Source organism: Mauremys reevesii, linkage group 2, assembly GCF_016161935.1.
Source record: "Mauremys reevesii isolate NIE-2019 linkage group 2, ASM1616193v1, whole genome shotgun sequence".
Taxonomy (NCBI): Eukaryota; Metazoa; Chordata; order Testudines; family Geoemydidae; genus Mauremys; species Mauremys reevesii.
In genome coordinates, this window is record NC_052624.1 from 90,309,166 (window position 1) to 90,335,265 (window position 26,100).

The following is a 26,100-nucleotide window of genomic DNA, read 5'->3' on the forward strand; positions in this document are numbered from 1 at the left end:
ATTGCTTCCACCATTGCGTAAACTCTGAGGGCGAGATTGTGGCTAGCCCTTTCACAAACAGACACAGTGGTGAGGAAACAACGATCTTCCCCTTTTAGGCAGATAACGATGCTTCCCCTGTTACGCAGCTCACCCGAGCTGAGCTAGCACAAGTCTCTGTACTTGGGCTGGGAGGCTTGCTCCAAGCTGTGTTGTAGATGGAGGAGCTACCCAGAATGGAAGTCCCTGTGCTCAGAGGAGCGTCAGGGCCGTGACTAATTTGTTTCCGCTAGGAGCAACTCGCTGAAAAGGCAGGGGGTGTGGAAGGAGCTATGGCTCTGCCTTCCCAGCCCCATGGAACCAGCCAGTTGTGCAGCAGAGAGAATGTTGTACCCCCTAAAGGGGTGTTGCAAATTATTCTCTGCCCCTTGTGCTAGTGGGATGCACAAGGATGCATTCTCTCTAAAGCACTGCTGAGTTGTGGGGGGGAGGGTGCGGGAGGGGGGCAGTCTGTGCAGAAGAGTACCTAAATAATGAACACTATTTGGTGGAAAGGCACAATATTTGGTCTTCAGCGGTATCTTTTTGAAACGTGGACTATAGAGCAGTGTTTGGAGAATGGGATAGCTCCACTCACCCTTCCCCTTTTCACTTGAACATGAGTAATCATTCCTAGTCCTCCCTCCTCTAGAAGAAGTGCAAGGTATAACGGTGTGTACTACTGCTGTGTGCACTGCATGTGTCTACTTGTATGGATTTCATTACTTCATTTACATATTGTCTTCCCACTCTACTGAGAAAATCCAAATAGGAAGACTTACTGTATGTGAGAGTCTCTGCTGCACAGGCAGCTGGAATAAAGCAGTTTTGTTAGTAAGTTGTATCTTTCCATTGTGTGTTTAAATAAGACATTCGCTATTGCAGAAGGAGTCAGAAAACCCCAGATTAATATTGTAAAAGCTAAACTGCTGAGGTGTGGAGGTACCATTTTCTATCCAGGTGCACTAAATTTTCAGGAGCCAAGCTAACATTGGCTGACTCCTCTCACAGTTGCTCAGAATCAGCTGCAGAGGGAAGGGCTATTTCTTCTCTAAGGGATAGATTTTTGCTCAGTAATTGATGGGGTCAGGAGCGAAGCACCTTGCAGAGAAGAACCAATTGCTGGCTCCATTTCTTGCTTTCTCCCCCTCACTTCCAAAGATCCTAAGTCTAGCCCTGCAGAGCTCCTATGGAGCAGCATCCCCAATCTCCAGTGGGCATGAGTTTGTAGCAGTCCATTCTTCCTGCTTTCCGCTTTGGGTAAGGATTGTTTTTGCTGCTTGCAACACAAGACAGCATCTAATCCTAGTTATTAAAGAACATCCTCCATAAAATGAGTTCAAGGTCAATGGAAAATAAAAACAGATCTAAATATACAGAAAAACCTCCTGATTTCTGTCTGTGAAAGAATGACCCTTATAAAAATGAATATCCATTCCCAAATGTTGTATATATCTTAAATGTTTCCTACTGATATCAAGAATGAGGATTTTCTGAAGCACACTGAGCACTTCTCCCATTTCATGCAGTTGTCTGAGCACTTCTCCCATTTCATGCAGTTGTCTGGCCCCTATCACCTTGCCTTTCCATACACCTGCATTTGGACGAGGAGTCTGGTTGTCTTGACCTCTCATATGTTTACATATTTTTATCTGCTTCAGCTGAATAGATTGGTAAATTAGCTAAGAGCTGGGGCTGATAATATATGGCTTCAACAGGCACAACATTGTTCTAAGTCAATATCCCTTAATCTATTGTATTTCACAGTTAATACAATACTTGTCCAAGTTTCAGAAAACTCTATTACAAAAGGAGCCTTAGGATATGGAGGAAAATCAGGAAACAGAGTTAATAAAAAAATGTCTTGGCTATCTCAGTTGGAGTCCCTTGGGATGATTAATACAGCATAGAGTGTATAGCCAGAGAGGGCTCTGAGACATTTCTGGAACTGTACTTCTGCAGAGAATTTGTTGTATTTTGACTTGCTTCAACATATTGGGCTAAAATCATCCTTGAAGCCAAAAAAAGAGAGAGGAAACGTGATCTAATGGTTAAGGCACCTGAATAGATCCTCAGGTGAAAGTGAAGTCAATGGAGATGTGACAGTTTACACCAGTGGAGGATCTGCCCATGGAGTTGTGGGTCTTGGAGTCTATTCCGTCAGAGACTTCCTGTGTGATTTTGGACAAGCCAGTTCCGAAGGCCTCAGTTTTGCCGTCTGTAAACAGGCTCAGTGTTCGTAAAGTGCAATAAAATCCTTGAAGGCAATTATAAATTATTATTCTATAGGGCTTGTTCACTTTTCCCCCATACATGCTCCCTGATAAGCACACATGCAGATGCATGCTATTCTATAGAAGACAGTGCACCTGAATTTCCATGTGGCCAAATGTGCATTTTCCCCCACAATTCCTCCAACTTTGCATCACTCACTGTACAATGGATTTATATGGGCCTTGCATCTCAAAAACCTCTCCTACCAGGCTACCTAGAGGACCTATGGCTTTTGAAGAAAAAGTAAAAAGAGACCTGAGTTTGGGAGGTTTTGAAGGACAAAATTCAGATTTTAGTTTTCCATATCATATGTATAATATGTAAATACATTGGATAGAGTCACTGATGTGACTGTAATTTTAGGTACCCACTTTAAAAAATGTTGGCATAGACTATACATTTTCCCCTACATTTGCTGTGTTATGCAACATATTTTGCATGTTAAATACATATGTGGCAATACACAAATTGTATTTAGAATAGCACCAAATTTGTCAATTTGCATTATATAATGTAATATAGTGTATTACCATATATTTAAAATATTAATATCAATATATTGATATTTTAAGTGTATTGCATCTCAGTAGATGGCATGGGACAAACACCTAGGAACATCACACGTGTCACTTTTCTTGTTTACCACAGTCACTCTGAGCATCATGCAATAGCAGGGATAGAACTCTGATCCTACTGCTCAAACAACAAAGGTCTCTATTTATTATTCTCTCCTCTAGACACCATACAGGGACCATGGTATAGATGTGGAAAGTTCTGACTCCACCCAGTAGAGGTCAGTGGTACCTATCCACATTGGCAAAATAGATGTCTGGTGCTACACAAGGTATATCTGAAAGATAATCATTTAGCAAAATATAACACAATCATTTCCAATGGATTTACCTCTTTGATATTGTTTAACATAAAAATGTGTGTGTGTGTATAATCTAAGAAGTGATGTTCTCTATTCCTCTTTTCTCTGACACCCCAATTCAGGAAAGCTTCCCTCTTCAGAAACGTGCTTAAGCACATGCTTAACTTTAACATGTGCTTAAACCCCACTGAAGTCTGAACTGGGGTCAGAATGGTTTAATCACATCTTTACTTGCAGCTTGTCCTCAGTCTAATGCAAAAAAATGACCACAGTAGTTATTAATGAAGTAACACTTAGAAGCCCCAGTTGTGCTAGGTACCGTATATATACAAACACATACCAAAAAGATGGTCCTTTCCCCAAAGAGCTTACAATCTTAACATTTTATATGCACAAAAGTAAAGAGATTAAAATGTAGGACTCTCCAAACCACTGAAAGGTGTTCATTGAGTATGTGCAATACTTTCAATAACCCTATAAGGAGAAAAAATATATATAAGCATTTGGTGGCTGAGTTACAGCTATTATGGGAATCATAAACAACTTTTAATAATCATATCATTCAAATGTGCCAAAAAAGAATGTTACTAAAGGTGCAAGGGGAAAAAAAGCTTACCTTTGGGCTAAGAACAAGTACAAGGAATTTCAACCCAAAGGGTGATGGGTAAAATGTTCAAAAGCACCATAATGCGTGTAAGTATGCTACATACCATCTTCACAGCACTCATTGTTATATGTATGCTTTATGGCCACTGTCTTTCAATGAGATTCCTAAGTGCCTAAGCCACTTTTTAAAATGAGACTTAGGTGCTTTTGAAAATGTTACCTTATATTTCTTGAAATTTCTCTGAAAATAGAGGCTTAGAATGAAAATATCTATTCAACTGTTGGCATGGGATACTACCACAGAGCTATCTATGCCTGGGATTCATATATACACATCTCAACCAAAGGAAAAAATAATAATATAGCAAACACTTGACATTTACTACTGAGCATGGGCCAAATCCTGCTCACTTTCATCTGTGAAAATCAAGAGTAACTTCAATGAAGTGAATGGCTTCACTCTACATTTACACTGCTTTACGTGAGATGAGATCAGAATCTAGCCTAGACTGTCAGCCTAAAATGAATTGTGGTTTTACACTGATGCCAAAGTATGGCATTTTACAGCACTCATTGGTCTATACATTATCTTTTATAGCACACTGCTTCCCTAGACAATATCTACACAGCCATTTTGTTTCAGCATTATTATTAAAAGCCTCTCACTGTGTTAGGTATGCGCCACTGTATTAAATTATCAGGAACTGCAAACAACATTGATCTGAGATTTGGAATTTATTACCCAACAGTAAGAGGCAGGGTGGGTGAGGTAATCTCTTTAATATGCTGGGACCGACACGGCTACAATTACACTGCATACTCTACAGTAAATTATTCAGTCCTGCATCCATGCCATAAAAAGCACAGCTAGACAGTTTTAAAAGTTGGATATCATACAAACTATCAGGGCTGCAAATTAACACTTTATAACACAGGAGAGCCTGGAATTATGGGTTAGGTTTTTCCCCTGCTTTTCTGAAGTTGTTATTATTAAAAATATACATGCTTTTAATATGGTGCCTACTGCATGCCCTCGCACCCCTGAAGTTAGGTTCTCACAGAGGAATGTGAGAGGTGGTCCAGGGAAGTTGATGAGAAGAATGAAGGAGAATTACACTGGCCCTGGTAAAGCTGAAATTGGCCTGTGTGGCTGCTGACCCATGCAATATCAGTCAGCTAGAGAAGATTAAATGAGCTGCTGCTCAAACATATTGTGCTCTTTCTGACTAATAGCCTCATTCCAAAGGGCAGCCAAAGTGGAGCTGCAAAGGGGGCTGTGCAGTCTGAAGTTTTAAAAAAAATAAAATGTGCAATTAGCAAGAAGTGCCCTGCAACTGCAACACACAGTCACATCATTATGAGAGACTCCACTGATCATTTGCACAGATCCCCTACAGCACTCGCTGGCAACTGAGGAGAGAACAGAAGCTTATTTTAAAAATCACTAGCAATGTAAAAATACACAACAGAGATGCAAATGAAGAAATGAGGAGAGAGAGAGAGAATGTGATGGTAGACATTGTTGATGGAAAATTCAGTTTTCAAAATTCAGTTTTCTCATTGTTTTGAGAAAAATGCCTGCACACTGCAGAACATTTTGATTTTTTATTGAAAAAACAGATATTTGAAAACAAATATTATGACCAAAACTCAAAATATTGATTTCAATATCCTGTCTTGGTTCCTCATGGGAGTTGCATCTTGGTTTCCTCTACCTCTGACCGCCTCCATGGGCTTCTGAGGCAAACTACATCTCCCATGATGCACTGTGGCCAAGGAGTCCCATGATGCAACCACATCCCCTCACCATGAGGGGAGAGTACAGTGCATCATGGGAGATACAGTCTGACCTCAGAGCCTGGACTACAGAGCAGACCAGACACATAAAACATCTGAATTACAACTCCCATGGGGTACCATAGCAGCATTCCTGAAACAAAATATTTTGATTTTCAGTTTCACTGAAAAATCAAACTGTTTAGTGGAAAATTTCAACAATTATTTTTTCCCCAGTTTCCACTAAATTTTTCACAAAGCTCATTTGCCAACCAACTCTAGTTATTACCATGATTATACATGTAACTCAGGCAAATTGCATACACAGGTGCACTGAACTGTCCATTCACATGAGCAGTTGCCCAATTCATTTATGCAAAGGATGTAACGGTCTTTGAAAGTTAGCTACCAGTTGGACACCTAACCTGCCTGAAAGTCTGCTCCTGAAAGAAAATCTCCCTATATATTTTATAGTGGGCATTTTCACTAGAGAGTTTGCCATTTCCTGTTAAAAATACTGCTTCATCTTATATCAGCATATGACACATATGAAAAGGAGAGTCCTGGATGATTCTTCAATCTCTCTCACTTCTGTCCAGAACAAAGAATGCAGTTAATAAGTCTGTGGCTTGAGGCAGCTGTTGAAGAGGAGACAGAAATGATGGCCACACTTCCCTTCAAAAAGAAAAAAAATCCTATTTTCCCTTGCTTTTAAGAAGATTAGTTTTATTGACTTAGGGACTGAATCTTCTCTCACACTAGTTTAACTCCAGGCACTTCTGTGAAGTTACTCCTGCTTTACACCAGTGTAAGTGTAAAAAATCTGATCCTCAGAGTTTTGTTGATTAAAGGGAAGAAACACAAATGCTTGTCATTCTTTTCAAAATTAATACAGAAAGCGGGTAATAAGAAGTTAAACCACAGGCACTGCACTCTGAGATAATGAATCATTGTGCGTGTACGAAATTACAAAGCCTCTCTTGCTGGTCCTCTGCGCATGCATTTTTAATTATCTGAACAGCACCAATTTAGCTCGCAGAGTTTTCAGAGGCATGACAATCTCGTTTGGTCATGAGTCAAATTCTGGCATCACATAGATGGTTTCAGCACAATTAATGATTTTCTCTACATCAAGAAGAGTGCTCTGGATTTTATCCCTCTATACACAAAGTGTAGGGTCAGAGTTTTGAGGGTCTCTTCCAAGAGGGAAGAGATATTAAATGGAGGGTCAATGATGTTGGGGATTGGATGAGGGAAGAATTTACCTACCTTGTATTTCAGTGCCTTAAGCAGCCAGCTAGGATTCAGGTGAGGGCATGGTATTCAAAGATAGATAAGATAGATAATGGCCTTGTGCAAAAATTAAAGGGACACAAACTTTAAAAAAAATCACATTGTAAGCAAACTAAATCCCTTACCTGTGTTAACAACTTCAATTATTAAAACTGAAGGAATTAAAAAAATACAATTTACTTTTCACTGTTTGTATTGTTTGTTTACCATTTTCACTGCTGTCTCCTTGGACAATAAATAACAATTAATTCCATTTTGCTTTGATTACAGTTTGTTTCACTTTCAGGTTCCCCATGCTTCAGTGAGTGGGTTGCAGACACTGCTGGGTAACATTTATTTGTTGGAAAACAAATGTTTCTATTAGACATTTTTAATTCATGGAAAAGTTTTCTACTCATCTTACATTTTAAAAAAGCTTTGTTTTACAAAGCCTACATTTATTCTCCCTTTCCTAATCATAAAAGTAATTTTAGACTCAAATAAAGGATTTTTCCTTGTACACACAGAAACATAAAAAAACTTGTATAAACAGAGTGAAAACTGATATGTGAATCCTGTGGGAACTAATTCAGTGAAAACTGAATTATCTAGAGAGGGACAAAAAGGAGTCGAACAAAATCTGTTTGGTCATAAAGCAGATTGATGTTTGTTTTGTAAATATATGTCAATTAAAAATAAACAAATAAATAAATAAATAAAAGCTGCACTCCTCACCTTGGTTGATTGTCCAGCCTACTGCATTTTAACCACAGATGCCAGAAATGCTCCAAGCTGACTCTGACATTAGTACTTTTATGAGATTCGCTACATCTTGGGAATAAATTGACCAAGTCCATGTGGTGGAGATCACCATGGACATGTTTGCTAGTGCGCGTGTTTGTCAAAACTCAGAGGGGTGAACATCACTCCACCCTCATAAAGCCCAAATCAGCTCATATTTGGTTAAGTGCATGGATCCTGGGTGTGTACATTTAAACCACATCTCAACCTCCATGGCTACTAGTTCAGCATGCAAGTTGGAAGAGGAGCTGCAAACCTCCATGCCACTTGTGTGGGTAGTTAGCACCACTGAATCCATGTATCTCAAGGCTTCCTCCCTAGCAGTTCTCAATGCTTCCCCCTGTGCTGGCCTTTCAGACCAGAGCAGACACATCCTCCAAAGCAGGCAAATGCTTAAGTGATGCAAAAAGCCTTGTACAGGCCCTTCACATCAGATGAATTTCACCCTGAACACTGGGAACATACTGTATTGTCAAACCCAAAGAAGCGCTCACAAAGTTCGGTGTCCCAAACCTAGATGTATTTCTTAAGAAGATTTTGCCAGGCAAAACCAACTGAGATGAAACTTCTGTTTTTTGAGGGTGTCTTGTGGGAGGGGAAGGGATGCTCATCTGTACAATAAAATGAAACAGAGTAACATACATTCAAAACAGCCACATAAATATTAAACAATCACATCCTGTTTTCAGTTCTTTAGCTACCAAGTGTGAAAACCAGTATCACTAATATTTCCTGCAGACCAAGGGTATGAATTCTATCAAACAGCAGCTCCAAAATTCTATCAAACAGCAGCTCCAAACCCCATGTTAGCTTTGAGAGTCTTAAAGCAGTTATTATTTGGGCTAAGATTACTGGTGTTTTGCAGCAGCGGCAGCTGTTGAAACAGATAAAGGATGATTTATTATGTGCACAGCTAGCCTCTGTTTACCAGTGTAATAACAAATGGATGAACAAAGCAAGCAAACAAAACCTGAATACATACCAAGACAGGTGTGTCCATTGTCACTCCCACCAGAGACCAGAGTTGATTGGGCTCTACCAGAGAGAGGTGAGGTTGAGATGTCCTTCAGAGGAAGCATGAGAAGGAGCAGGGAGAAGACTAGAGGGGGAAACACCTGCCAGGACCCCCTCATCCTAGAGAAAGGAAGAAAGAAAGAACTGTAATACAGGAAGAGTACTCAGGGACACACATACCCCTAATACTCAGGGAGAGAGTCGCACACCTGCTTCTCATTCATAATCTGGGGGACAGAGAGAAACTCACACACTCTCCCTGCTACACAGGGAGCACCTCTTTCACCCCCACCTGCTCTTTTGGTGCTCAGGAAGAATCTCACACACACATACCCCTCCCGCCCCACCTCACACACCTCACTGGTACTCAGGGAGGGTCTCTTCCTCCAAACCCCAATCACTAATATTCAAGGACAGTTGCACAGCCTCTCACTAGTATTCAGGGGTCTCTTCCCCCTCATACATAACTAGAGAGTCTCCCCTCCCCCAAAAGCACTCATACAACATCTCCCCTCTCACCAGGCACTTAGGGAAAACCAGTAGGACTGTATCCCCCTCCCCCCCACCACACACCTGTATTATCCCTTTCTCTTTCCCGCCTTTTCCTTCCCTGCTGGCCTTGGAACAGAAGGGGGCCCGTATGCACTGCTCTGGCTCTGGGCTCTTCAGCCACTTGTAGCAAGCGCAGCAGCAGCAGCAGATGACTAACTGATCATAAAACCACAGCAAGTGCTGGAGCTGCTCGGCATTAATAAAGCAAGACACTCCCCGACACAGCTAGCGTGACAAAAACAAAACACAAAAGAAAACACCCCAGAAAAAAAATATTACCTAACCCAAACTCTTCCAGTAATATCTCAGGCTGGGCCTTCCACTTTCAGATAGAAATAATGAACATTAATAATAGAAGAAAATACCCTCAGCATTGGTGACTCACTCCCAGCAAACAGCTCAGTTTTCTGTTTTCTTCTTCCCTTTTTCTTAACGAGCGCGGCTTGACCCTTGTGGGGGGTGGCAATCAGGCTGTAGGGTTCCCAGACTGGTGTTTTACTTGTGTCAGTCAGCTGAAGTCTAATCATGAGGAAAGGAAAGAAGCCAAGCCAAGTTGCCAACATAATGGGAACAAAGGGGATGCAGGGAGCGGATTGATTCAAAGCAGACTCGGACATCTCTATTCTCATCAGCGTTTTCAAAGTTTGTTTACATCCCTCACCAGCATCTGAGGGTTAAAAAGCCAGATACATTTCCTGCTTGGACCATCTAAGCAACTGAAGGTTTGCTGCCTGTTTTTCAAATAAAGTTTGAAACAAAAATTGAAGTAAAGTCCATCTCTGCCTGCAGCAGAAATGAATAGTGAAATGATAACTTAAAATAACGTAACGGCAGAGATGGAACGAGCCCAAATATTTTAACTACAGAAGCTGTGGGAGTGGGAGGAAGGATGGTCCTCTGGGTAAAACACTGGATTAGGCCTCAGGGTTCATTATCTGGGTCTGCCACTGGAGTTGCTTGTTCTCTCTGTGCTTCAGTTCCCCATCTATAAAATGGGGCTATTCATATTCCATTTCTCCTACTTTTTGTCTGTCTTTTTTTTTCTTTGGCTTATAAACTCTTAGGGCTTAGCCATCCTCTTGCTGTGTGTTTGTATGGTACAAGAGGGCTCCAATCTCAGGTGCTTAAAGTGGTCTGAAAAAAAAATGGGTGGGAGTCACATCACCTTCACATCTGCCTGCCCCCCGCTCCCCGCCTGGCAATTAATTCTGCCCCAACACCAAATCAGTCCTGTCCCCCCTGTCCTCACATCAGTTCTACTCCCACATCTGTTCTGTACCCCCTGCCCAGCCTCCCCTCTCCTTGTCCTGTAGCTCCTGGAGTTCTTCACCCCCTCTCCCAGGCAGGAGCAGGCTGCAATGGGGTCCCCCCTCTTCTTTCCCCAGCCAAGTGTTGCTGGGGCAAGGCGGGAAGGGAATGGAGCCAGTCTGAGCTGCTGGGCTCTTTCAGCTCCTTCATCCCTCTTCCCTCCTGTGAGAATGGTGTTGGATTGCTGCGGGGTGGGGGAGAGGTTGCTGATGGATTCCTGCAGCAGGCCTGAATGGCTGCTCTACCCTCGGAGGCAGGCAAGTGGGGAAAGCAACCAGTGAGAGGGTAGTAGGAAAACTATACACTCCTCAGCAACCCAGTTTGTCTCCTAGAAATTGTATTTCCTGGGCATGCAACCCATTTTGACCTGGCGCACTTTAAGCTCTAGCTGGGGTCTCTAAGTGCTACCTTAATATAAACAAATAGTCACAAATAGTGATGTCTTTCTTCCCATAAGGAACCTTGTTAGTATAAAAGCTAGACAAATATTTATCAAAGAGGGTTCAAGAACTGAAAGTGTGTCTTCATTTTAAAGAAAAAAAGACATGTTCAAATTCTGATGCAATGGCTGCAAAAAGATTTATTCAAAAATTTGAAATGGATGCACCTCACAGTGTATGTAATTTCATCCTTTAAACCAGAACTCAGCACTACTCAGTACACTGCCCTTAATGAACATTAAAAACAAAATAAATGTAATAATTAGTACTTGAATTTCTCAAGCCTGTGTCTACTTATTGTTCCTCTTGAAGCTGGCAATCTTCATAGTGAATGGGAGACAAGCAAATATGTTAGTGTAAATTACCTTTTCAATATGCCAGTCCTAAGGTAATCTGCAGGGATTTTTTTCCTATCTCAATAAAAACTCACTATAAAAAGACATTATGCTACAGTGTCTGCATCTCCCTTAATCCCCTATTAAACCTCTTTTAACACACACATTAGTTGGTTCCCAATAACACTATGAAGTCCTTTAAAACCATGGATACTGGCTCATAAGAGGCTGCTTCAAAAGCCAGAGTTCTCATATTCACGCTGGAAAATCTTCCTAGCACCTAGATCTTTTGAACTGGTTCCATTTTATATCTGCAGCAAAATACAAATCTAAATAACGTCACTGCCACGTAGAAAATATTTACGTACATTGGCCAGATACTCAGCTGCTGCTGAGGATGTAAGTCAGGAAAGAATATAGTTCTCTGCTTTTATTGGTTATTTGCAGTGTTGTTGTAGTTGTTTATCAGTTATGTTATTTGTTACACATATGTGGTGTTAGAAATACTGGTGCAGTAACCCAGAGGTCTGTGTAACAAAGATCTGAGTGGTTTTTCTCTACATTTTATGTATTTTCAAAGCTATTAAACTAATAAAAAAAAACCCTCTTAAAATGCAGTCTGACTAGGCAAATACAGGATTTACATGGTCAATTTAACACAGCTGCTCACTCTTTCCTTTTGCCAAAGGTATTTTGAAGGTAAAAATGTTAATAGCAGGTACTTAAGGCACTTGGACATTATCAATTTACTGGTCTTTATGATCTATATATTCACTTTAGTACAACAAAGAGGGAACAGATAATATTGCAAACTTCTTGATAAGAATGTGAATAAGCTTAATGAGGAAAAAAGCCTTGAAATTTCTTCCAGACTAAGGGCCTCAAACCCATTCCTGACTAAAGACCTCTCTATGCTGCCTCAACAACAAATAAATAATAAATAAAACAAAAAACTACAACAGGCAAAATTCTGCCTCCTACAGAATGCTAGGAGAAGGCCTACTGCCTAGAGACATTTTTGTTATCTGGTCTTAATCTCCTGTTCTTCCCAGCACCCTGCAGCCAAATATTGCTTGATACTTGCACGGGTGCATTAGAGGATAGAGGAAAGTGTTCCCTGCACCTTCATCCCCCTCCCACACACCTGCATTGAGCCAACTATGATTTCCCATCAGAGGTATATGCATCAGAAGGAGGCTGGGGAAATTAAGCATGTGTGTGGCATTAGTCTTGCCCTAAGCAGGAGGTGAATTTTGTTGCCTTAACAGCTAGTTGGGACTTTACATCTCTATTCTCCAGATTTGAAGGATGCCTGACCCCACACATGTTTTCTATGTTTCTGCATCTCCTCTCTGCCCCTGCACTCGTTGAGCATTAACTTAATCTGCCTCATTAATTTCACTGGGACTACGCATGTAAGGATGGTACAATGAGTGCCTGAGAACTGGCAATTCCCAGATGAATGTTAATTGGGAATCAGCAACAGTAGTGATACAGGGTCATTTCTCAACAGCTGCAACGTACAAGTCCTTGACTTAAGAGGCAACCACTGCCAGCCAGGTAACATAATTGAACCCGCTTAGGCACATTTGAAAATCCCAACAGATATCTATCTGCATCCGTAGGCCCTAAATACTTTTGAAAAACTGGCTGTTAGTCTCTCTCTGTCCCAGTGCCCCACCTGTGAAATGGGGATAATAGTACTCTCTACTTCACAGGGATTATTGTGAGGTAAATACAGTAAACGGTTGTGAGGGGCTCAGATACTACCGTAATGGGGGCCTTTTAGGATATGCCTTCACTGCAGTGTAATCCCTAACTAAATGCCTGACCCTGTGCAATTCTGAGCGTAATAGATGCTACTGTTACACTGAGCTTCTTCAACTCCCATTTCAATCACTAGGAGGTCAGTGCCCATGCACCACCTTGAAAGAGACACTAAGGACCTCCTAGGACTAGGGCTTCCAGTGGTTCTCAAACTTCATTGCACCATGACCCCCTTCTGACAACAAAAATTGGGCAGTGATCAGGACAAGGGTGGAGCCTGAGCCCTGCTGCCCCAGGCTGAAGCCCTTCGGCTTCAGCCCCAGGCCCCAGCAAATCTAATGCTGGCCCTGGCGACCCCATTAAAATGGGGTTGCAGCCCACTTTGGGGCCCCGATGCACAGTTTGAGAAACACAGTGTTAGACATATTGCAGCAAAAACAGTTTAAAGTCCCTTGGATAATCTAACCTGCCATTGACACAGAGAAAGCAGTGGATGCTGATACTGAACATGTCCTGTCTCTGAAATACCAGCTCTTCTACTTTCTAGGCTGCAACTGCACTGGAAAATTTAGGACTTGTAATTCAGCACCATTGCAGCTCCACCAGTGATAACAACAACGGGAACTGCAGTGTAGACAGGACTCAAACATTTTTATCACCATGTTGTGTCACCCTGCTGTTATAAGAGCGCTCTAATATCTGTATATATGACAAAAGTGACTCGATAAGGTGGCAGTTGCTGGCACTCAAGAACATGCAGCACAGTTCCTGGGTGTGTAGGACTCAAAGCTTGTTGTCGTACACTACAAATGGTTTCCTTTGCAAAGCTCTTTACATCAGCTCCCCACACCTACCATAAGGAGGGTCAGATGACAGGGGGCAAAAGCACTGTGCCCTATCTACACTACAGACTCGAACTTAGTAGCTCCGGGAGCTATCCCACACTGCACCACTCTGTTGACGCTCTGGACAGCAGTCTGAGCTTGGATGCTCTGACCAGCCACACAGGAAAAGTCCCGGGAAAATTTGAATTCCTTTTCCTGTCTGGACAGTTAGAATCTCATTTCGTGGTTGGACATCGGGGCGAGCTCAGCAGCACCGGCAGCAATGCAGAGCTCTCCAGCAGAGGAGTTCATGTAATCTCTGAATAGAAAGAGGGCCCCAGCATAGACTGACCGGGAACTCTTGGATCTGATCGGTGTGTGGGGCGATGAGTCTGTGCTTTCGGAGCTGCGCTCCAAAAAACGGAATGCAAAGACCTACGAGAAGGTCTCCAAAGCCATGAGAGACAGAGGATACAGCCGGGATGCAACGCAGCGCCGCGTGAAAATCAAGGACCCCAGACAAGGCTACCAAAAAATCAAAGCGGCAAACGGACGCTCCGGAGCCTGCCACCACTGCCCCACCAGTGACCATGGACTCTGACGATGGGACAGTGTCGACGGCCAGTTCCTCGGCGATGTTCGCGGACGGGGAAGATGAGGAAGGGTTTGTGGAGGATGAGGCAGGCGACAGCGCTTACAACGTTGTTTTCCCTGACAGCCAGGATCTCTTCATCACCCTCACGGAGAGCCCCTACCAACCCTCCCCGGCCGTTAACCCGGACCCTGAATCAGGGGAAGGATCACTCGGTAAGTGCTTTAAACATGTAAACTTTTATTCTTAATATAACAGGAATCTGAAGTATGTGAAAAGGAGGTCTCTATATATATGGGGATAAATCAGAAATCCTCCTGGGAGATCTCCACGAAGCTCTCCTAGAGGTAATCGAAAAGCCTCCGCAGGAGGTTCCTGGGGAGAGCTGCCTTATTGGGTGCTCTGTGGTAGCACACCTTTCTGTGCCAGGCTTTCATGAGGTACTCAGGGAGCATTGCCTCCCCGAGCACGGCTGCATAGGGCCCTGGTTTGTGCTGGCTTTCACGCAGCATGTGCTCTCTATCTCCTTCAGTGACCCTCCTCAGGGCGATCTCGCTCGGCGACTCCTGCATCTAATTAGGAAAATTACCGTAATGTTACGCCCGGTCCAAAGTATTTTAAAAAAATCTCCGGACAGACGGCGTAGCAGAGAGTCAGCACGCTGCTGCGTGACAAGCGTAACGGGAAGCCAAAGAATCAAATGGATGCTCATGGAGGGAAGGAGGGAGGGGGCTGAGGACGCAAGCTATCCCACAGTTCCCGCTGTGTCCGAAAATCATTTGCATTCTTGGCTGAGCTCCAAATGCTTCTAGGGTCAAACACAGGGTCCGCGGTGGTTCAGGGCATAGCTCGTCAATGTACAGCCACCCCCCACCCCCAGAAGGAAAAGGGAAAGAAATCGTCTCTTGACTCTTGTAAATGTCACCCTATGTGTACTGAATGCTGCTGGTAGACGCGATGCTGCGGCACTGTACTGTAACATCCTCTCCCCCCGCCCCCCGCCTCATGGGTGGCTGATGGTGCAGTATGACTGATATCCGTCGTCATCATCATCAGCCCTGCTGTAGATGGTGTAGTGCAATACGACTGGTACCTGTCCTCGTCATCAGCCCATAAGTAGACGGCCTGCTAACCATCTTCATCATAGCAACAGGGGGCTGAGCTCCATCAGCCCCCGCCCTTCATGTGTAAAGAAAAGATTCTGTAATGCCTGGACTATCATAGCAGCTGGAGGCTGCCTTACCCTCATTTCATTTCCCTAACAAGTCACTGTTTCTTATTCCTGCATTCCTTATTACTTCAGCATACAAATGGGGGGACACTACAAAGGTAGCCCAGGAAGGCTGGAGGAGGAGGGAAGCAACAGGTAGGGTTGTTGCAGGGGCACCCCCTGTGAATGGCACGCAGCTCATCATTCCTGTGGGATCTGACACAGAGCGGCTGTGCTCTGTAGTTCTCTGATACACTAAAACCCTAGTACAGTTGCCCCATATTCTAGGCGGGACTGTTTCTATTTTTAGATACCATAAAGGAGGGATTGACTCGGGGAGTCATTCCCAGTTTTGTCTTTTGCGCCCCCGGCCGATCTCAGCCAGGGGCACTTATGACAGCAGCAGAAGGTGTAGTGCAATAGGACAGCTACCCGTCATCACCTTGCCAATTTACATTGGCGTGGTTGATGGTGCAGTATGGCTGATAACCATCTCTGCTGTCATGCAAAAGCAAATGAATGCTGCTGTGTAGCGCTGCTGAATCGCCTCTGTCCGCGGCATCTTGTACACATACGGTGACAGTGACAAAAGGCAAAACAGGCTCCATGGTTGCCACGCTATGGCGTATGCCAGGGCAATCCAGGGAAAATGGGCTCGAAATGATTGTCTGGCATTGCTTTCCCGGAGGAAGGAATGACTGACTACATTTACCCAGAACCACCCGCGACAATGAAATTTGCACCATCAGGCACTGGGATCTCAACCCAGAAGTGCAAGGGTCGGGGGACACTGCGATGGAGTAGAACAGGGGCAGAGTTTATGCTTTCCGGATTGCCTGCTGCAGGAGTGCAGACGAGATAGGTGCTGTGCATGGTGTTGTTCACAGACACAGACTAGACTGTGTTCATTGTTCGCAGAAATGTATCTCTGCAAGGAATTCACTCCCTCTTTCCCATCACACAGCTTCGACTGTCTCCAGACCTGCCACAGCATCCCCCTCACAGAGGCTGGCAAAGATTAGGCGGCGAAAGAGAAAGACACGGGACGAGATGATCGCTGAAGTTATGGGGTGCTCCCGAGCCGAGGCGGACCAGCAGAGCCAGTGGAGGGAGACCCTCTCTCAGCAGCAGCGCTCACACAGCGAACGGGAGGAGAGGTGGCGTGAGGAAGACAAGCAGGCGACTCAAACGCTGCTTGGACTAATGAGGGAGCAAACGGACACGCTCCGGTGCCTTGTGGATGTTCTGCAGGACCGCAGCCAGGAGGACAGAGCCCCCCCTCAGTGTATCTGCAACCGCCCTCCCCCGCCACAAAGTCCCATACCTCCCGTCACCCAAAGTAACCAGAAGGAGTGGCGCCAGGGGCCGTGAAAACTGTCACTGCACCCCAGCAGAGTGCTCAAGAACCCAAAAGCTCTCATACCCTAATTTTTGAGAATTCCTTCCCTTCCTGACTCACCATAGCCCCAATCCCAGTTTCATCCCCTGACTGTCTGGTTAATTATTTAAAATACTTTGCTGTTAATTACTGTTTCCCTCATGCTTTTTTACACAACGCTGCGTTTGAAGGGGTGGGTGGGGAAGGGGGTAGGGTATTGCATAGGACAGTCACCTTTAGCAGGGTTCAGAGACGGGGGCAGGATCAGCAGCAGGTCACACACACAGTGCAGTCAGTAGGCACCCTGGTCGGTATGGGAGGTGGTTTGCAGGTTCTGTGTGGGTGGGGAGGCTACGTGACTTTGTAGCGGGGGAGGGGGGTTACAGATTTCATGCAACGGTCCCTGTCCTGGACCACAGAGCCACGCAGCAGAGGAATCTGTATCCGTCCTCCCCCGCCGCAAGGCCACATAGCCCCCGCACACAGAGTCCCAAAAAGGAGGGATGGCAGGCTCCGTTGAAACAACCAGTTCGGCACTGCGGACCGCTCTGGGAGCAGGAGCCTGTCATTCCTCGAGTTTAGAGGCGGTCTTTACATCACCGCACACCCTACCCAGCACAGTCTGCGTGCCAGTTTCAACCCTTTAACACAAAGTCATCAATAAAGAAACCTTTGTAAAGTCACAGTGGACCATCTGTTTTATTTTTAAACGTGTGTTGGAAGTGGGGGAAGCGGGGTGGACGGGGTATGTAACTGCAGATGCTAGTCAACAGTAACTTGGTAAAGAAACAGGGGCAGGTTCAGCTTCTCTGTAAAGAAACTGAACAGTCACAGGTCACGCTGCTCGCTGCTCGCTGGTACTTGAAGAGTTCCTTGTCGCTGTGCAAGGCGCCTGCACAGAGCTTCATGAGCCAGGGCATTAGCGGGTAGGCTGGAGCCCCGAGGATCACTAGAGGCATCTGCACATCCCCAAGAGTTATTTTGTGGTCGGGAAGAAACTACCTTCCTGCAGGCGTCTAAACAGACGAGATTTCCTGAAAACACGCGCGTCATGAACCTTGTCCGGCCACCCGACGTTGATGTTGTTAAAACGTCCCCCATGGTCCACCAGTGCTCGCAGCACCATTGAAAAGTAGCCCGATTTCTCAGCAGCTGACTGTGGAAGAGGTGGACGATAAAGTGCGAGGAGTTGACAACGGCCATAACTGCCGTGGGCTCCATGCTCGCAGTGCTGTGGCACCCGCGCTGTCACTGAGCAGAAAAGTGCACGAACAGATTGCCCGCAGGCGCTTTCGGGGAGGGAGGGAGGGAGGGCGTGATTGACGGTTCAATGATGACAGTTACCCAAAACCACCCTCGACACATTTTTTCCCCCCAGCATGCATTGGGGGGAAATCCCAGAATTCCAATGGGCAGCGGGGAGTGCGGGAACTGTGGGATAGCTTCCCACAGTGCACCGCTTCCAAATTCGACGCTGGCCCCGTTACTGTGGACTCACACAGTCGAATTAGTGTTTTTAGTGTGGATACACAAATTCGACTTCATAAGGTCGATTCCACAAATTCGACTTAAGTTGATTCGAAATAGTCTTGTAGTGTAGACATACCCTCAGTTCAGCTTCAGGGGTAACAAAATATGATTCGAGATATTTAAGACTTTTAGAATAAAAGTGATGAAATAAAGGCCACCATATTAACAGTAGCCAATTGTTCTAAGTTTGTAGATACAACCATCATCGTTATATCAGTAACAAAATGCATTTATAGCACCATAGGGTTGCATGTGTAGCTTTCCAAACATAAGTACTGATCCTGCATTTGGTTCTGTGCTGGCATAGAGTTTTGGCTGTGTGGCCATAAATAAGACATAATTCCTGCTCTACTAGTCTAAACACATCAAGAGTTAATGAGAACGAGGGTGTAGGGGTTATTGATGAGGAGATCATGATGGGAGGAGGGATTAACTAGAACATTTATGTCATATTGTAAGTAAAACTGGAAACAGTGGACCAGATTCTCCACAGCCTTGCACTTGGTATAGTCAATTAATCCTGTGCAAAGTGGGTGTAAAACACTACCAACTCTGAATGGTAGCAGTTTACTTTCACTTCACACTGGTGTAAGTGATTCAAATGTTCCAAGGCAACAGAGAATGAGATCCATGAAATCCATCCCTGCAGAATTATCACTGTATCGTCATTTTAATCAGAAATGTAGCTACTATTTAAATTTTTACTGGTTCTGGTCAAAAACCATGAATTTGTACAGGTAGCATAGTGTGAAAAGTATTTGTAGTTGTGAGTGTAACACCTCAGGGGCTGATTACATTTATTCCATCTGGGCTTCACTCCATTGGTGAAAATAAAATTAAGAGTACTCCCTAGTCTTTGTCAGAACATAAGATATCTGTATATAAAAGACCCATTAAAAATGGCAACAATTACTCCACAGTTTGGTTTGTGCCACAAACATGTCAAAATGGGCATTCTTCATGTAAACTAAGGATTACAACATTGTTTAAATGTATTGTTTGAGCTTTTTGACTGTGGGTTTTGTGTGTGTGTGTGTGTGTGTGTGTGTGTGCTTATAAATGGGACATATGTTGTGCCTGTATAAACTGTATTGGTGGTAGTATAAAAATATCAAGATTTGTTTTTTAAAGAGACATTTCCCAGTGATGCATGTATAAATATGCAGAGTCATTTACAAGATGATTTTTAATCTATTAATTAAACAAGCCATTAGTCATCCAGCCATTTACAGAGTTTCCATACTATACAGGAAGCCTAGCCATATTAATGTGCTCGAGGCTCTTAGGATTTGCATATGTAACACTGACAGACCCTGGCTGTGGGCAGGAAGGATTGAACCAGGGACCTCTGGAGCTTAGTGCATGAACCTCTACTGCATGAGCTAAAAGCCAACTGCCGCTTAGGTAAGGCTGTAGAGAAGACTCATTTTCTCTCTCTTGAATTGTCTCAGTGCCATTAGATGGGACAGAACACCATACCCAGAAGGTGTGTGGGTTACACATACTCATCCAGCTTAAGCAGTCTGAATTTTAGGGGACTCAGTACCAGTTATGCACATAGCAAAAAGGTGAATCTATCCTTTAGTTAAACACTAAATGCCACATATTCCTGTTGTGCTAATGTTGTACAGGTTGGTAACCTTCCACAGACAATCCAAATGCAAATGATAGTTCAGCACACAAACCTTGGTCTTCCAGGTATTTTAACAGAAATCTGATTCATGAATAATCTGCATTTATATGTCTAGGCTAGAAGGGACCATTGTGATGATCTTGTCTGACTTCCTGTATAACCCAGGCCATAGAACTTCCTTGATATAATTCCTTTTGAAATAGAGGCTGAGCATATGTCTTTAAAAAAATCCATATTGATTTTAAAACTCTGTAGATGCCTGAGTCTCCCTTTACTTACACCAGTTTTATGCTGATTTAACAGCTTTGAAATCAGTGCAGTTACTCCTAGTTTAAGCCTGCCTGTCTATATGAAAGAAGAATATATGGGGATACAGTCCCAATTACTATCATATCTGAGCACCTGTATGTATGTATAATTAAGGAATTTATCCTCACAGCACCTGTATGCACAAGGGAATTACTTTATTCATATGTAGTTCTTTCCTCACTCCCTTTTTTTGCTATGCTGGTTGCACAACTTTTGGGCAGGCCTGTTTGTTCCGGAATCATGACAGAATATTTCTGTATGTAGGATTTATTGCTGTTAGAAAGAAAGAAAAATTCTGGCATTCCCGAAGAAAATATAGCACCACTTGTTCAGGCACTTTACTGATTTACCTGATAGGATAAGTGACTAGAATTCACTAGACTAGAGTTTGGTAGAGTTAATGCCCCTTTTAAGAGGCCCAATCATGGAGATTACAACCCTGATTCTTCTCTCACAAACCACGAGTAGTGCCAATGAAATCAAACCAGTGAAATCAAGGCAGCTGTAAGATGGTGTAAGCGAGAAGAATCAGGTACTATATTGTACTTTCGCACTCCACCAATCCCTTGACTGCAGGATGCTTCCTTCCACCTGGTCTCTGGTATTATTGCCCATGTTGGAATCATTAAGTCAGCCATCAAGATGCTGTACATGGTGCTCTGTGGGATAGCTGACTGGTTGACTGACACCCCCTCTCATTACTGGCCTTCTGCAGTCCTTTTTCAGCTGATTTAACTAGCTGATTCAATGAATATAAATAGTATTTCAGATACATCAACACCTCCTTATAATACTTTTCTAACGCCTTTTCTAATCTCACTTCTGGATACATAAAAAGAACCATAACACTTTCTGATGAGTTATGAACTTGATATATGCTCAGTGCGAGGTTTATTAAAGTACGAGGGATATAGGCATATGCATTAGCAAAGTCTAGCCAAGTAAATTATTCTTGTCTGGTTCACCTTTACAAATCAATTGATCTATCACACTAATGTGTGCCAAGATTTCTGAAAGCAGGCACTCCCTTTTTGCACAGAGGTGTCCAAATATATACTGATCATAAAAAGTTCATTTTTTAAAATCAAGCTTAAGCAGCTGAACATCAAGATATCAGAAAGAGTTATAATTCAGTTTTCTTATCCTAATTCTGTGTTCTTTGTCTAGATACTAGTGGGTTGGTACCATATAAATATCAGAGACCAATAAACAGAGAGAGAGCAGATAAAATTATCTGTCATCATATTGAGGTGGGGAGAAGTATTGTCACCAAAATCTTTGCTTAGCAAAGAAGTGAACTGTGTAGTATCCCCAGGTTCTCACTTCATTTTATTTATTTACTTTCCACCACTCATCATGCAGGCTCTGAGTGTATATTTAATATTTAAAGCAATAGGCACAATTTAATAACAAATGTCAAATTAAATAGACTCCAACTTGATTGTTACATTATTTGCCTTCATCACAGCTAGCTCCCACAAAGACAAAAATCTGAGTAGACAGATTGGCCTTACTCTGTGTCCGGAAAGTCAACAACTTGGGGCTCAGTTCTGCAAACCATATTCACCTGAGTAGTTCCATTGACTCAGAAACTCAGTGAGACTTCTGATTACTTTAGCAAGGACATTTAAATGAGTGAAGTTTGCAGGTTTGAGCATTGGGGGTCTGTCAGGCCAAAAGGGAAAGCAAATAGATGTATAGATTCATAGATCCATAAGACCAGAAGGGACCATTTTGATAATTCAGGGAAGTTGTATGGCCTGTGTCATACAGGAGCTCAGATTAGATTAATTCCTATTTGAACTAGAGCATATCTTTTACATAAACATCCAATCTTGACTTTAAACTTTCTAGTGATGGGGACTGCACCACATAGACACCAACACAGTTTTGGGTCACTTTTCACTAAATTCACATGAATCAAATTTAAAAACAACGAAAGAATGAAAACAGGTAAATTCTCCTTGAGAGAACACAGAGTATGTCTCTTCTATAGCAAACTGCAACTGAACTGAACACAAAATGGCAGCTGCTTCCCACAACAATCAGGTTCCTAGAAGTGTAAAGGAACATTAATCAGGAAACAACATCATAACAATTGCCCAGTGGTATACACCACAGCTAATTGCATGCTTTTCTTTTTTATATATATTTATAATTTTGTATTAGTTTTCCGAATACAACAAATATACCAAAGTACCAGATATTGCATATATTTCTAAAGTACCTGTTATTTTGTCATCTGGTGTATCTGATGAATGATACATCAGATTCCCACTGAGGGGGCTGATTCTGAACAGCTCAAGTGTAGAGCATTGCCTGTAGAAATACAAGATAGAAGGTAATGTGCAGAACAAGGAGTGTACAGGAACTCAGTCCTGCTTTGAGAATTCTTCAGTGAGACCATCTGTGCTCCTGATTAGTGACAGATGTAAGGCCCAAAAGGAGAACACGTAGTCAAATGTTTCATTATCGTAAGAATCTACTCCTAGACACTATGAGGATAGATAGGTGCACTATGCAGAATAAATAAAATAGGTTGCCTCGATGCCCATATCTTCTCAGACACATCCATTTTCTGCCCAAGCCTCTCCCCTTTTTACTCTCTACACTTCTGAGCTGTAGCTTGTGGGACTGGACACTGCTCAGTGTAAGTACCAAGGCTACAACTTTGCCTTACATGCATACCCATGAGTATCTTGTCCCGGTACCCATCAAATACAACGTTTTGTAGAATCAAGACCAAAGGCAGCTATACTATCTCCTCACCTCCCTCAGGCAGAACAAGCTGCTCACAGGAAGTGGCCATCTAGGAGCATGTGGTCCATAGGATTCCATAACTCACGCTGCAGAAGGCCTGCACAAAGAGATGAGACTTGTTTGCTCAGATGGTGGTAAAACTGGGTTTAACCATATCTCCAGTAGAAGAAAATTGCAATTAAGGATCCTCCATTTAGAAAGTCTTTCTTCTTCCCCACAAAGTTCTACAGATGCCACTTTCTTAAATAACTTTTACATTAAAATTTTTAAAAGTTGACAAAGTTATGACAAAGGCAGAAAAATTAGTCAAAGGTAAGTTAAATGGAACAAAGGAGATCCAAACATTAACATTCATTTTCAAAAGTGACTGAGTGATTTTGCGTGTTTCCATTTTTGGTTGTCCAATTTGAGATGCTTTAAAGAGCTTGCTTTTTAGAAAGTGCTGCGCACTATCCCTTTAAAGCCTTTCAAGTGGGGCACCCAAAATATCTGGTCACTTTTGAATATTTCAGTCCTCACATTCCTCCATATATGTAATGAGAATTCTAAAGATTACACAAAAGACGTTAAGAAACAATTGAAAGTAAAATAAGGGATGTTTACACAAGACAGTACGATAAGTAGCGGGAAATATTTCCAAAACACAAGGCAGTGTCACTTCCTTCTTTACATGAATACAAAACACTTGCATGCTCTACATCTATTGGCACATCATAATATTTTAGAAAATAATTTCATGCTGTACAGCAATGCAAAATTCATTATTCATGTGTCTACATCTTTCATTTCTTTACTCGTAGATACAGCAGTTTCTTTTGATGAACAGAGTAAGTGAACATAGTTAATGAAGATGAAAGAAAGCTGTAACTTCTATCCAAAATTCAGTGTCTATTTTTATTAAACTTTTTTTGTTTATTTTTTTCCAGAGACACAGCACAATCCCACATAAGACTGGCCATACTGGATCAGCCCAGTGGTCCATCTAGCCAGTATCCTGTCTTCAGACGGTCACCAATGCCAGATTCTTCAGAGAAAATGAACAGAACAGGCAGTCATCGAGTGATCCATCCCCTGTTGGCCAATCCCAACTTCTGGCAGTCAGAGGTTAGGGACACCCAGAGCAAGGGGTTGTATCCCTGACCATCTTGGCTAATAGCCATTGAAGACTATCCTCCCTGAATTTATCTAACTCTTTTTTTGAAGCCTGTTCTAGTTTTGGTCGTCATGACATCCCCTGGCAACAAGTTCACCAGGTTGACTGTGTGTTGTGTGAAGAAGTCATTTTAAATCTGTTGCCTAGAGATTTCTTTGGATGACCCCTGGACCTTGTGTTATGTGAAGAAGAAAATAACACTTCCTTATTCATTTTCTCCACAGCAGTCACGATTTTATAGACCTCTTCATATGCCCCCTTAGTCATCTCTTTTCCAAGCTGAAAAGTCCAGGTCTTTTTTAATTTCCCCCCTATGGAAGCTGTTCCATACCCTTAATCATTTTTGTTGCCCTTCTATATACCTTTTCCAATGCTAATATATCCTTTTTGAGATAGGGCAACCAGAACTGCATGCAGTATTCAAGGTGTGGGCATATCAGGGCTTTATATAGTGGCATTATGATATTTACTGTCTTATTATTTGTCTCTTTCATAATGGTTCCTAACATTCTGTTAGCTTATTTTGACTGTTCATTGAGTGGATGTTTTCAGAGAACTATCCACAAAGACTTCATAATCTCTTTCTTGAATGGTAACAGCTAATTTAGAGCCCATCATTTTGTATGTATAGTTGAGATTATGTTTTTAATGTGCATTACTTTGCATTTATCAACACTGAGTTTCATCTGCTGTTTTGTTGCCCAGTCATCCAGTTTTACGAGATCCCTTTGTAATTCTTCGCTGTCTGCTTTAGACTTAACGATCTTAAGTAATTTTATATCATCTGCAAATTTTGTCACCTCCCTGTTTATTCCTTTTTCCAAATCATTTATGAATATGTTGAACAGCACTGGTCTTAGTAAAGATCCCTGGGGGACCCCACTATTTACCTCTCTTCATTGTCAAAATTGACCATTTATTCCTATCCTTTGTTTCCGGTCTTTTAACTAGTTACTGATCCACGAGAGGACCTTCCTTCTTATTCCATGACTGCTTACTTTGCTTAAGAGCCTTTGGTGAGGGACCTTGTCAAAGGCTTTCTAAAACTCCAAGTATACTATATCCACTGGATCACCCTTGTCCACATGTTTGTTGACCCCCTCAAAGAATTGCTAGATTGGTGAGACATGATTTCTCTTTACAACAGACATGTTGACTCTTCCTCAGCAAACAGTGTTCACCTGTCCTGTCTCTATTAAATACAACACTTGCTCAAGGAATTCCAAGCAACTCAGCTCCCTTGGAACCAGGTTCATCTCATTATGCTTCCCTGCACCATGCAAAGAGGATTCACCCTAATTACTTCAGTATTGCAGACTTCCTCCCTTGGGATTTCCACTGAGGGAGATTTGATTTAATTTGCACCAAGGAGAAAAGAGAGAGGATGCTGTGTCCACCCACATGCTCTGGTCTCTGGCCAGCATTGTTCAGTTTTGGGGGCTATGCTGCTCCACTGCAGCCAGCCTGCTCCCCCAATCCTAGTGAAATTTCAGTGAGGATTAATCAGTTACGGCCAAGTTAGGGCCTACACTGCACAGTGGTGCAGGAAGAAAAAGGAAGAAAAAGACTAACTCCAATATGCTCGTCCCAGAACTTTTGGGTTTGGACTGCTAGGGGTAAAAAGGTGCTATGCACCTGCTACTCCACCCTGAGCAGGCAGGAGAGTAGATGGTG

General features: G+C 42.8%; 1 protein-coding gene across 4 annotated transcripts in view; it reads right to left on the reverse strand.

Annotated features, from left to right (window-relative positions):
- Positions 1-9,838, reverse strand: part of AOAH (acyloxyacyl hydrolase) — a 114,285-nt gene extending 104,447 nt beyond the window's left edge. For 2 of the 4 annotated variants that reach the window (XM_039526636.1, XM_039526633.1), the window contains exons 1-2: positions 9,209-9,394; positions 8,604-8,755 (exon numbers count right to left, since the gene is read on the reverse strand). In XM_039526636.1, coding sequence (XP_039382570.1) covers positions 8,604-8,754 — 151 coding nt within the window. In that variant the 5' untranslated portion in view covers position 8,755; positions 9,209-9,394. Of the gene's footprint in view, positions 1-8,603; positions 8,756-9,208; positions 9,395-9,466 lie in introns of those variants that run through there. The other 2 variants (XM_039526634.1, XM_039526635.1) reach the window with 2 other exon arrangements.
- Positions 9,839-26,100: the final 16,262 nt, after the last annotated feature.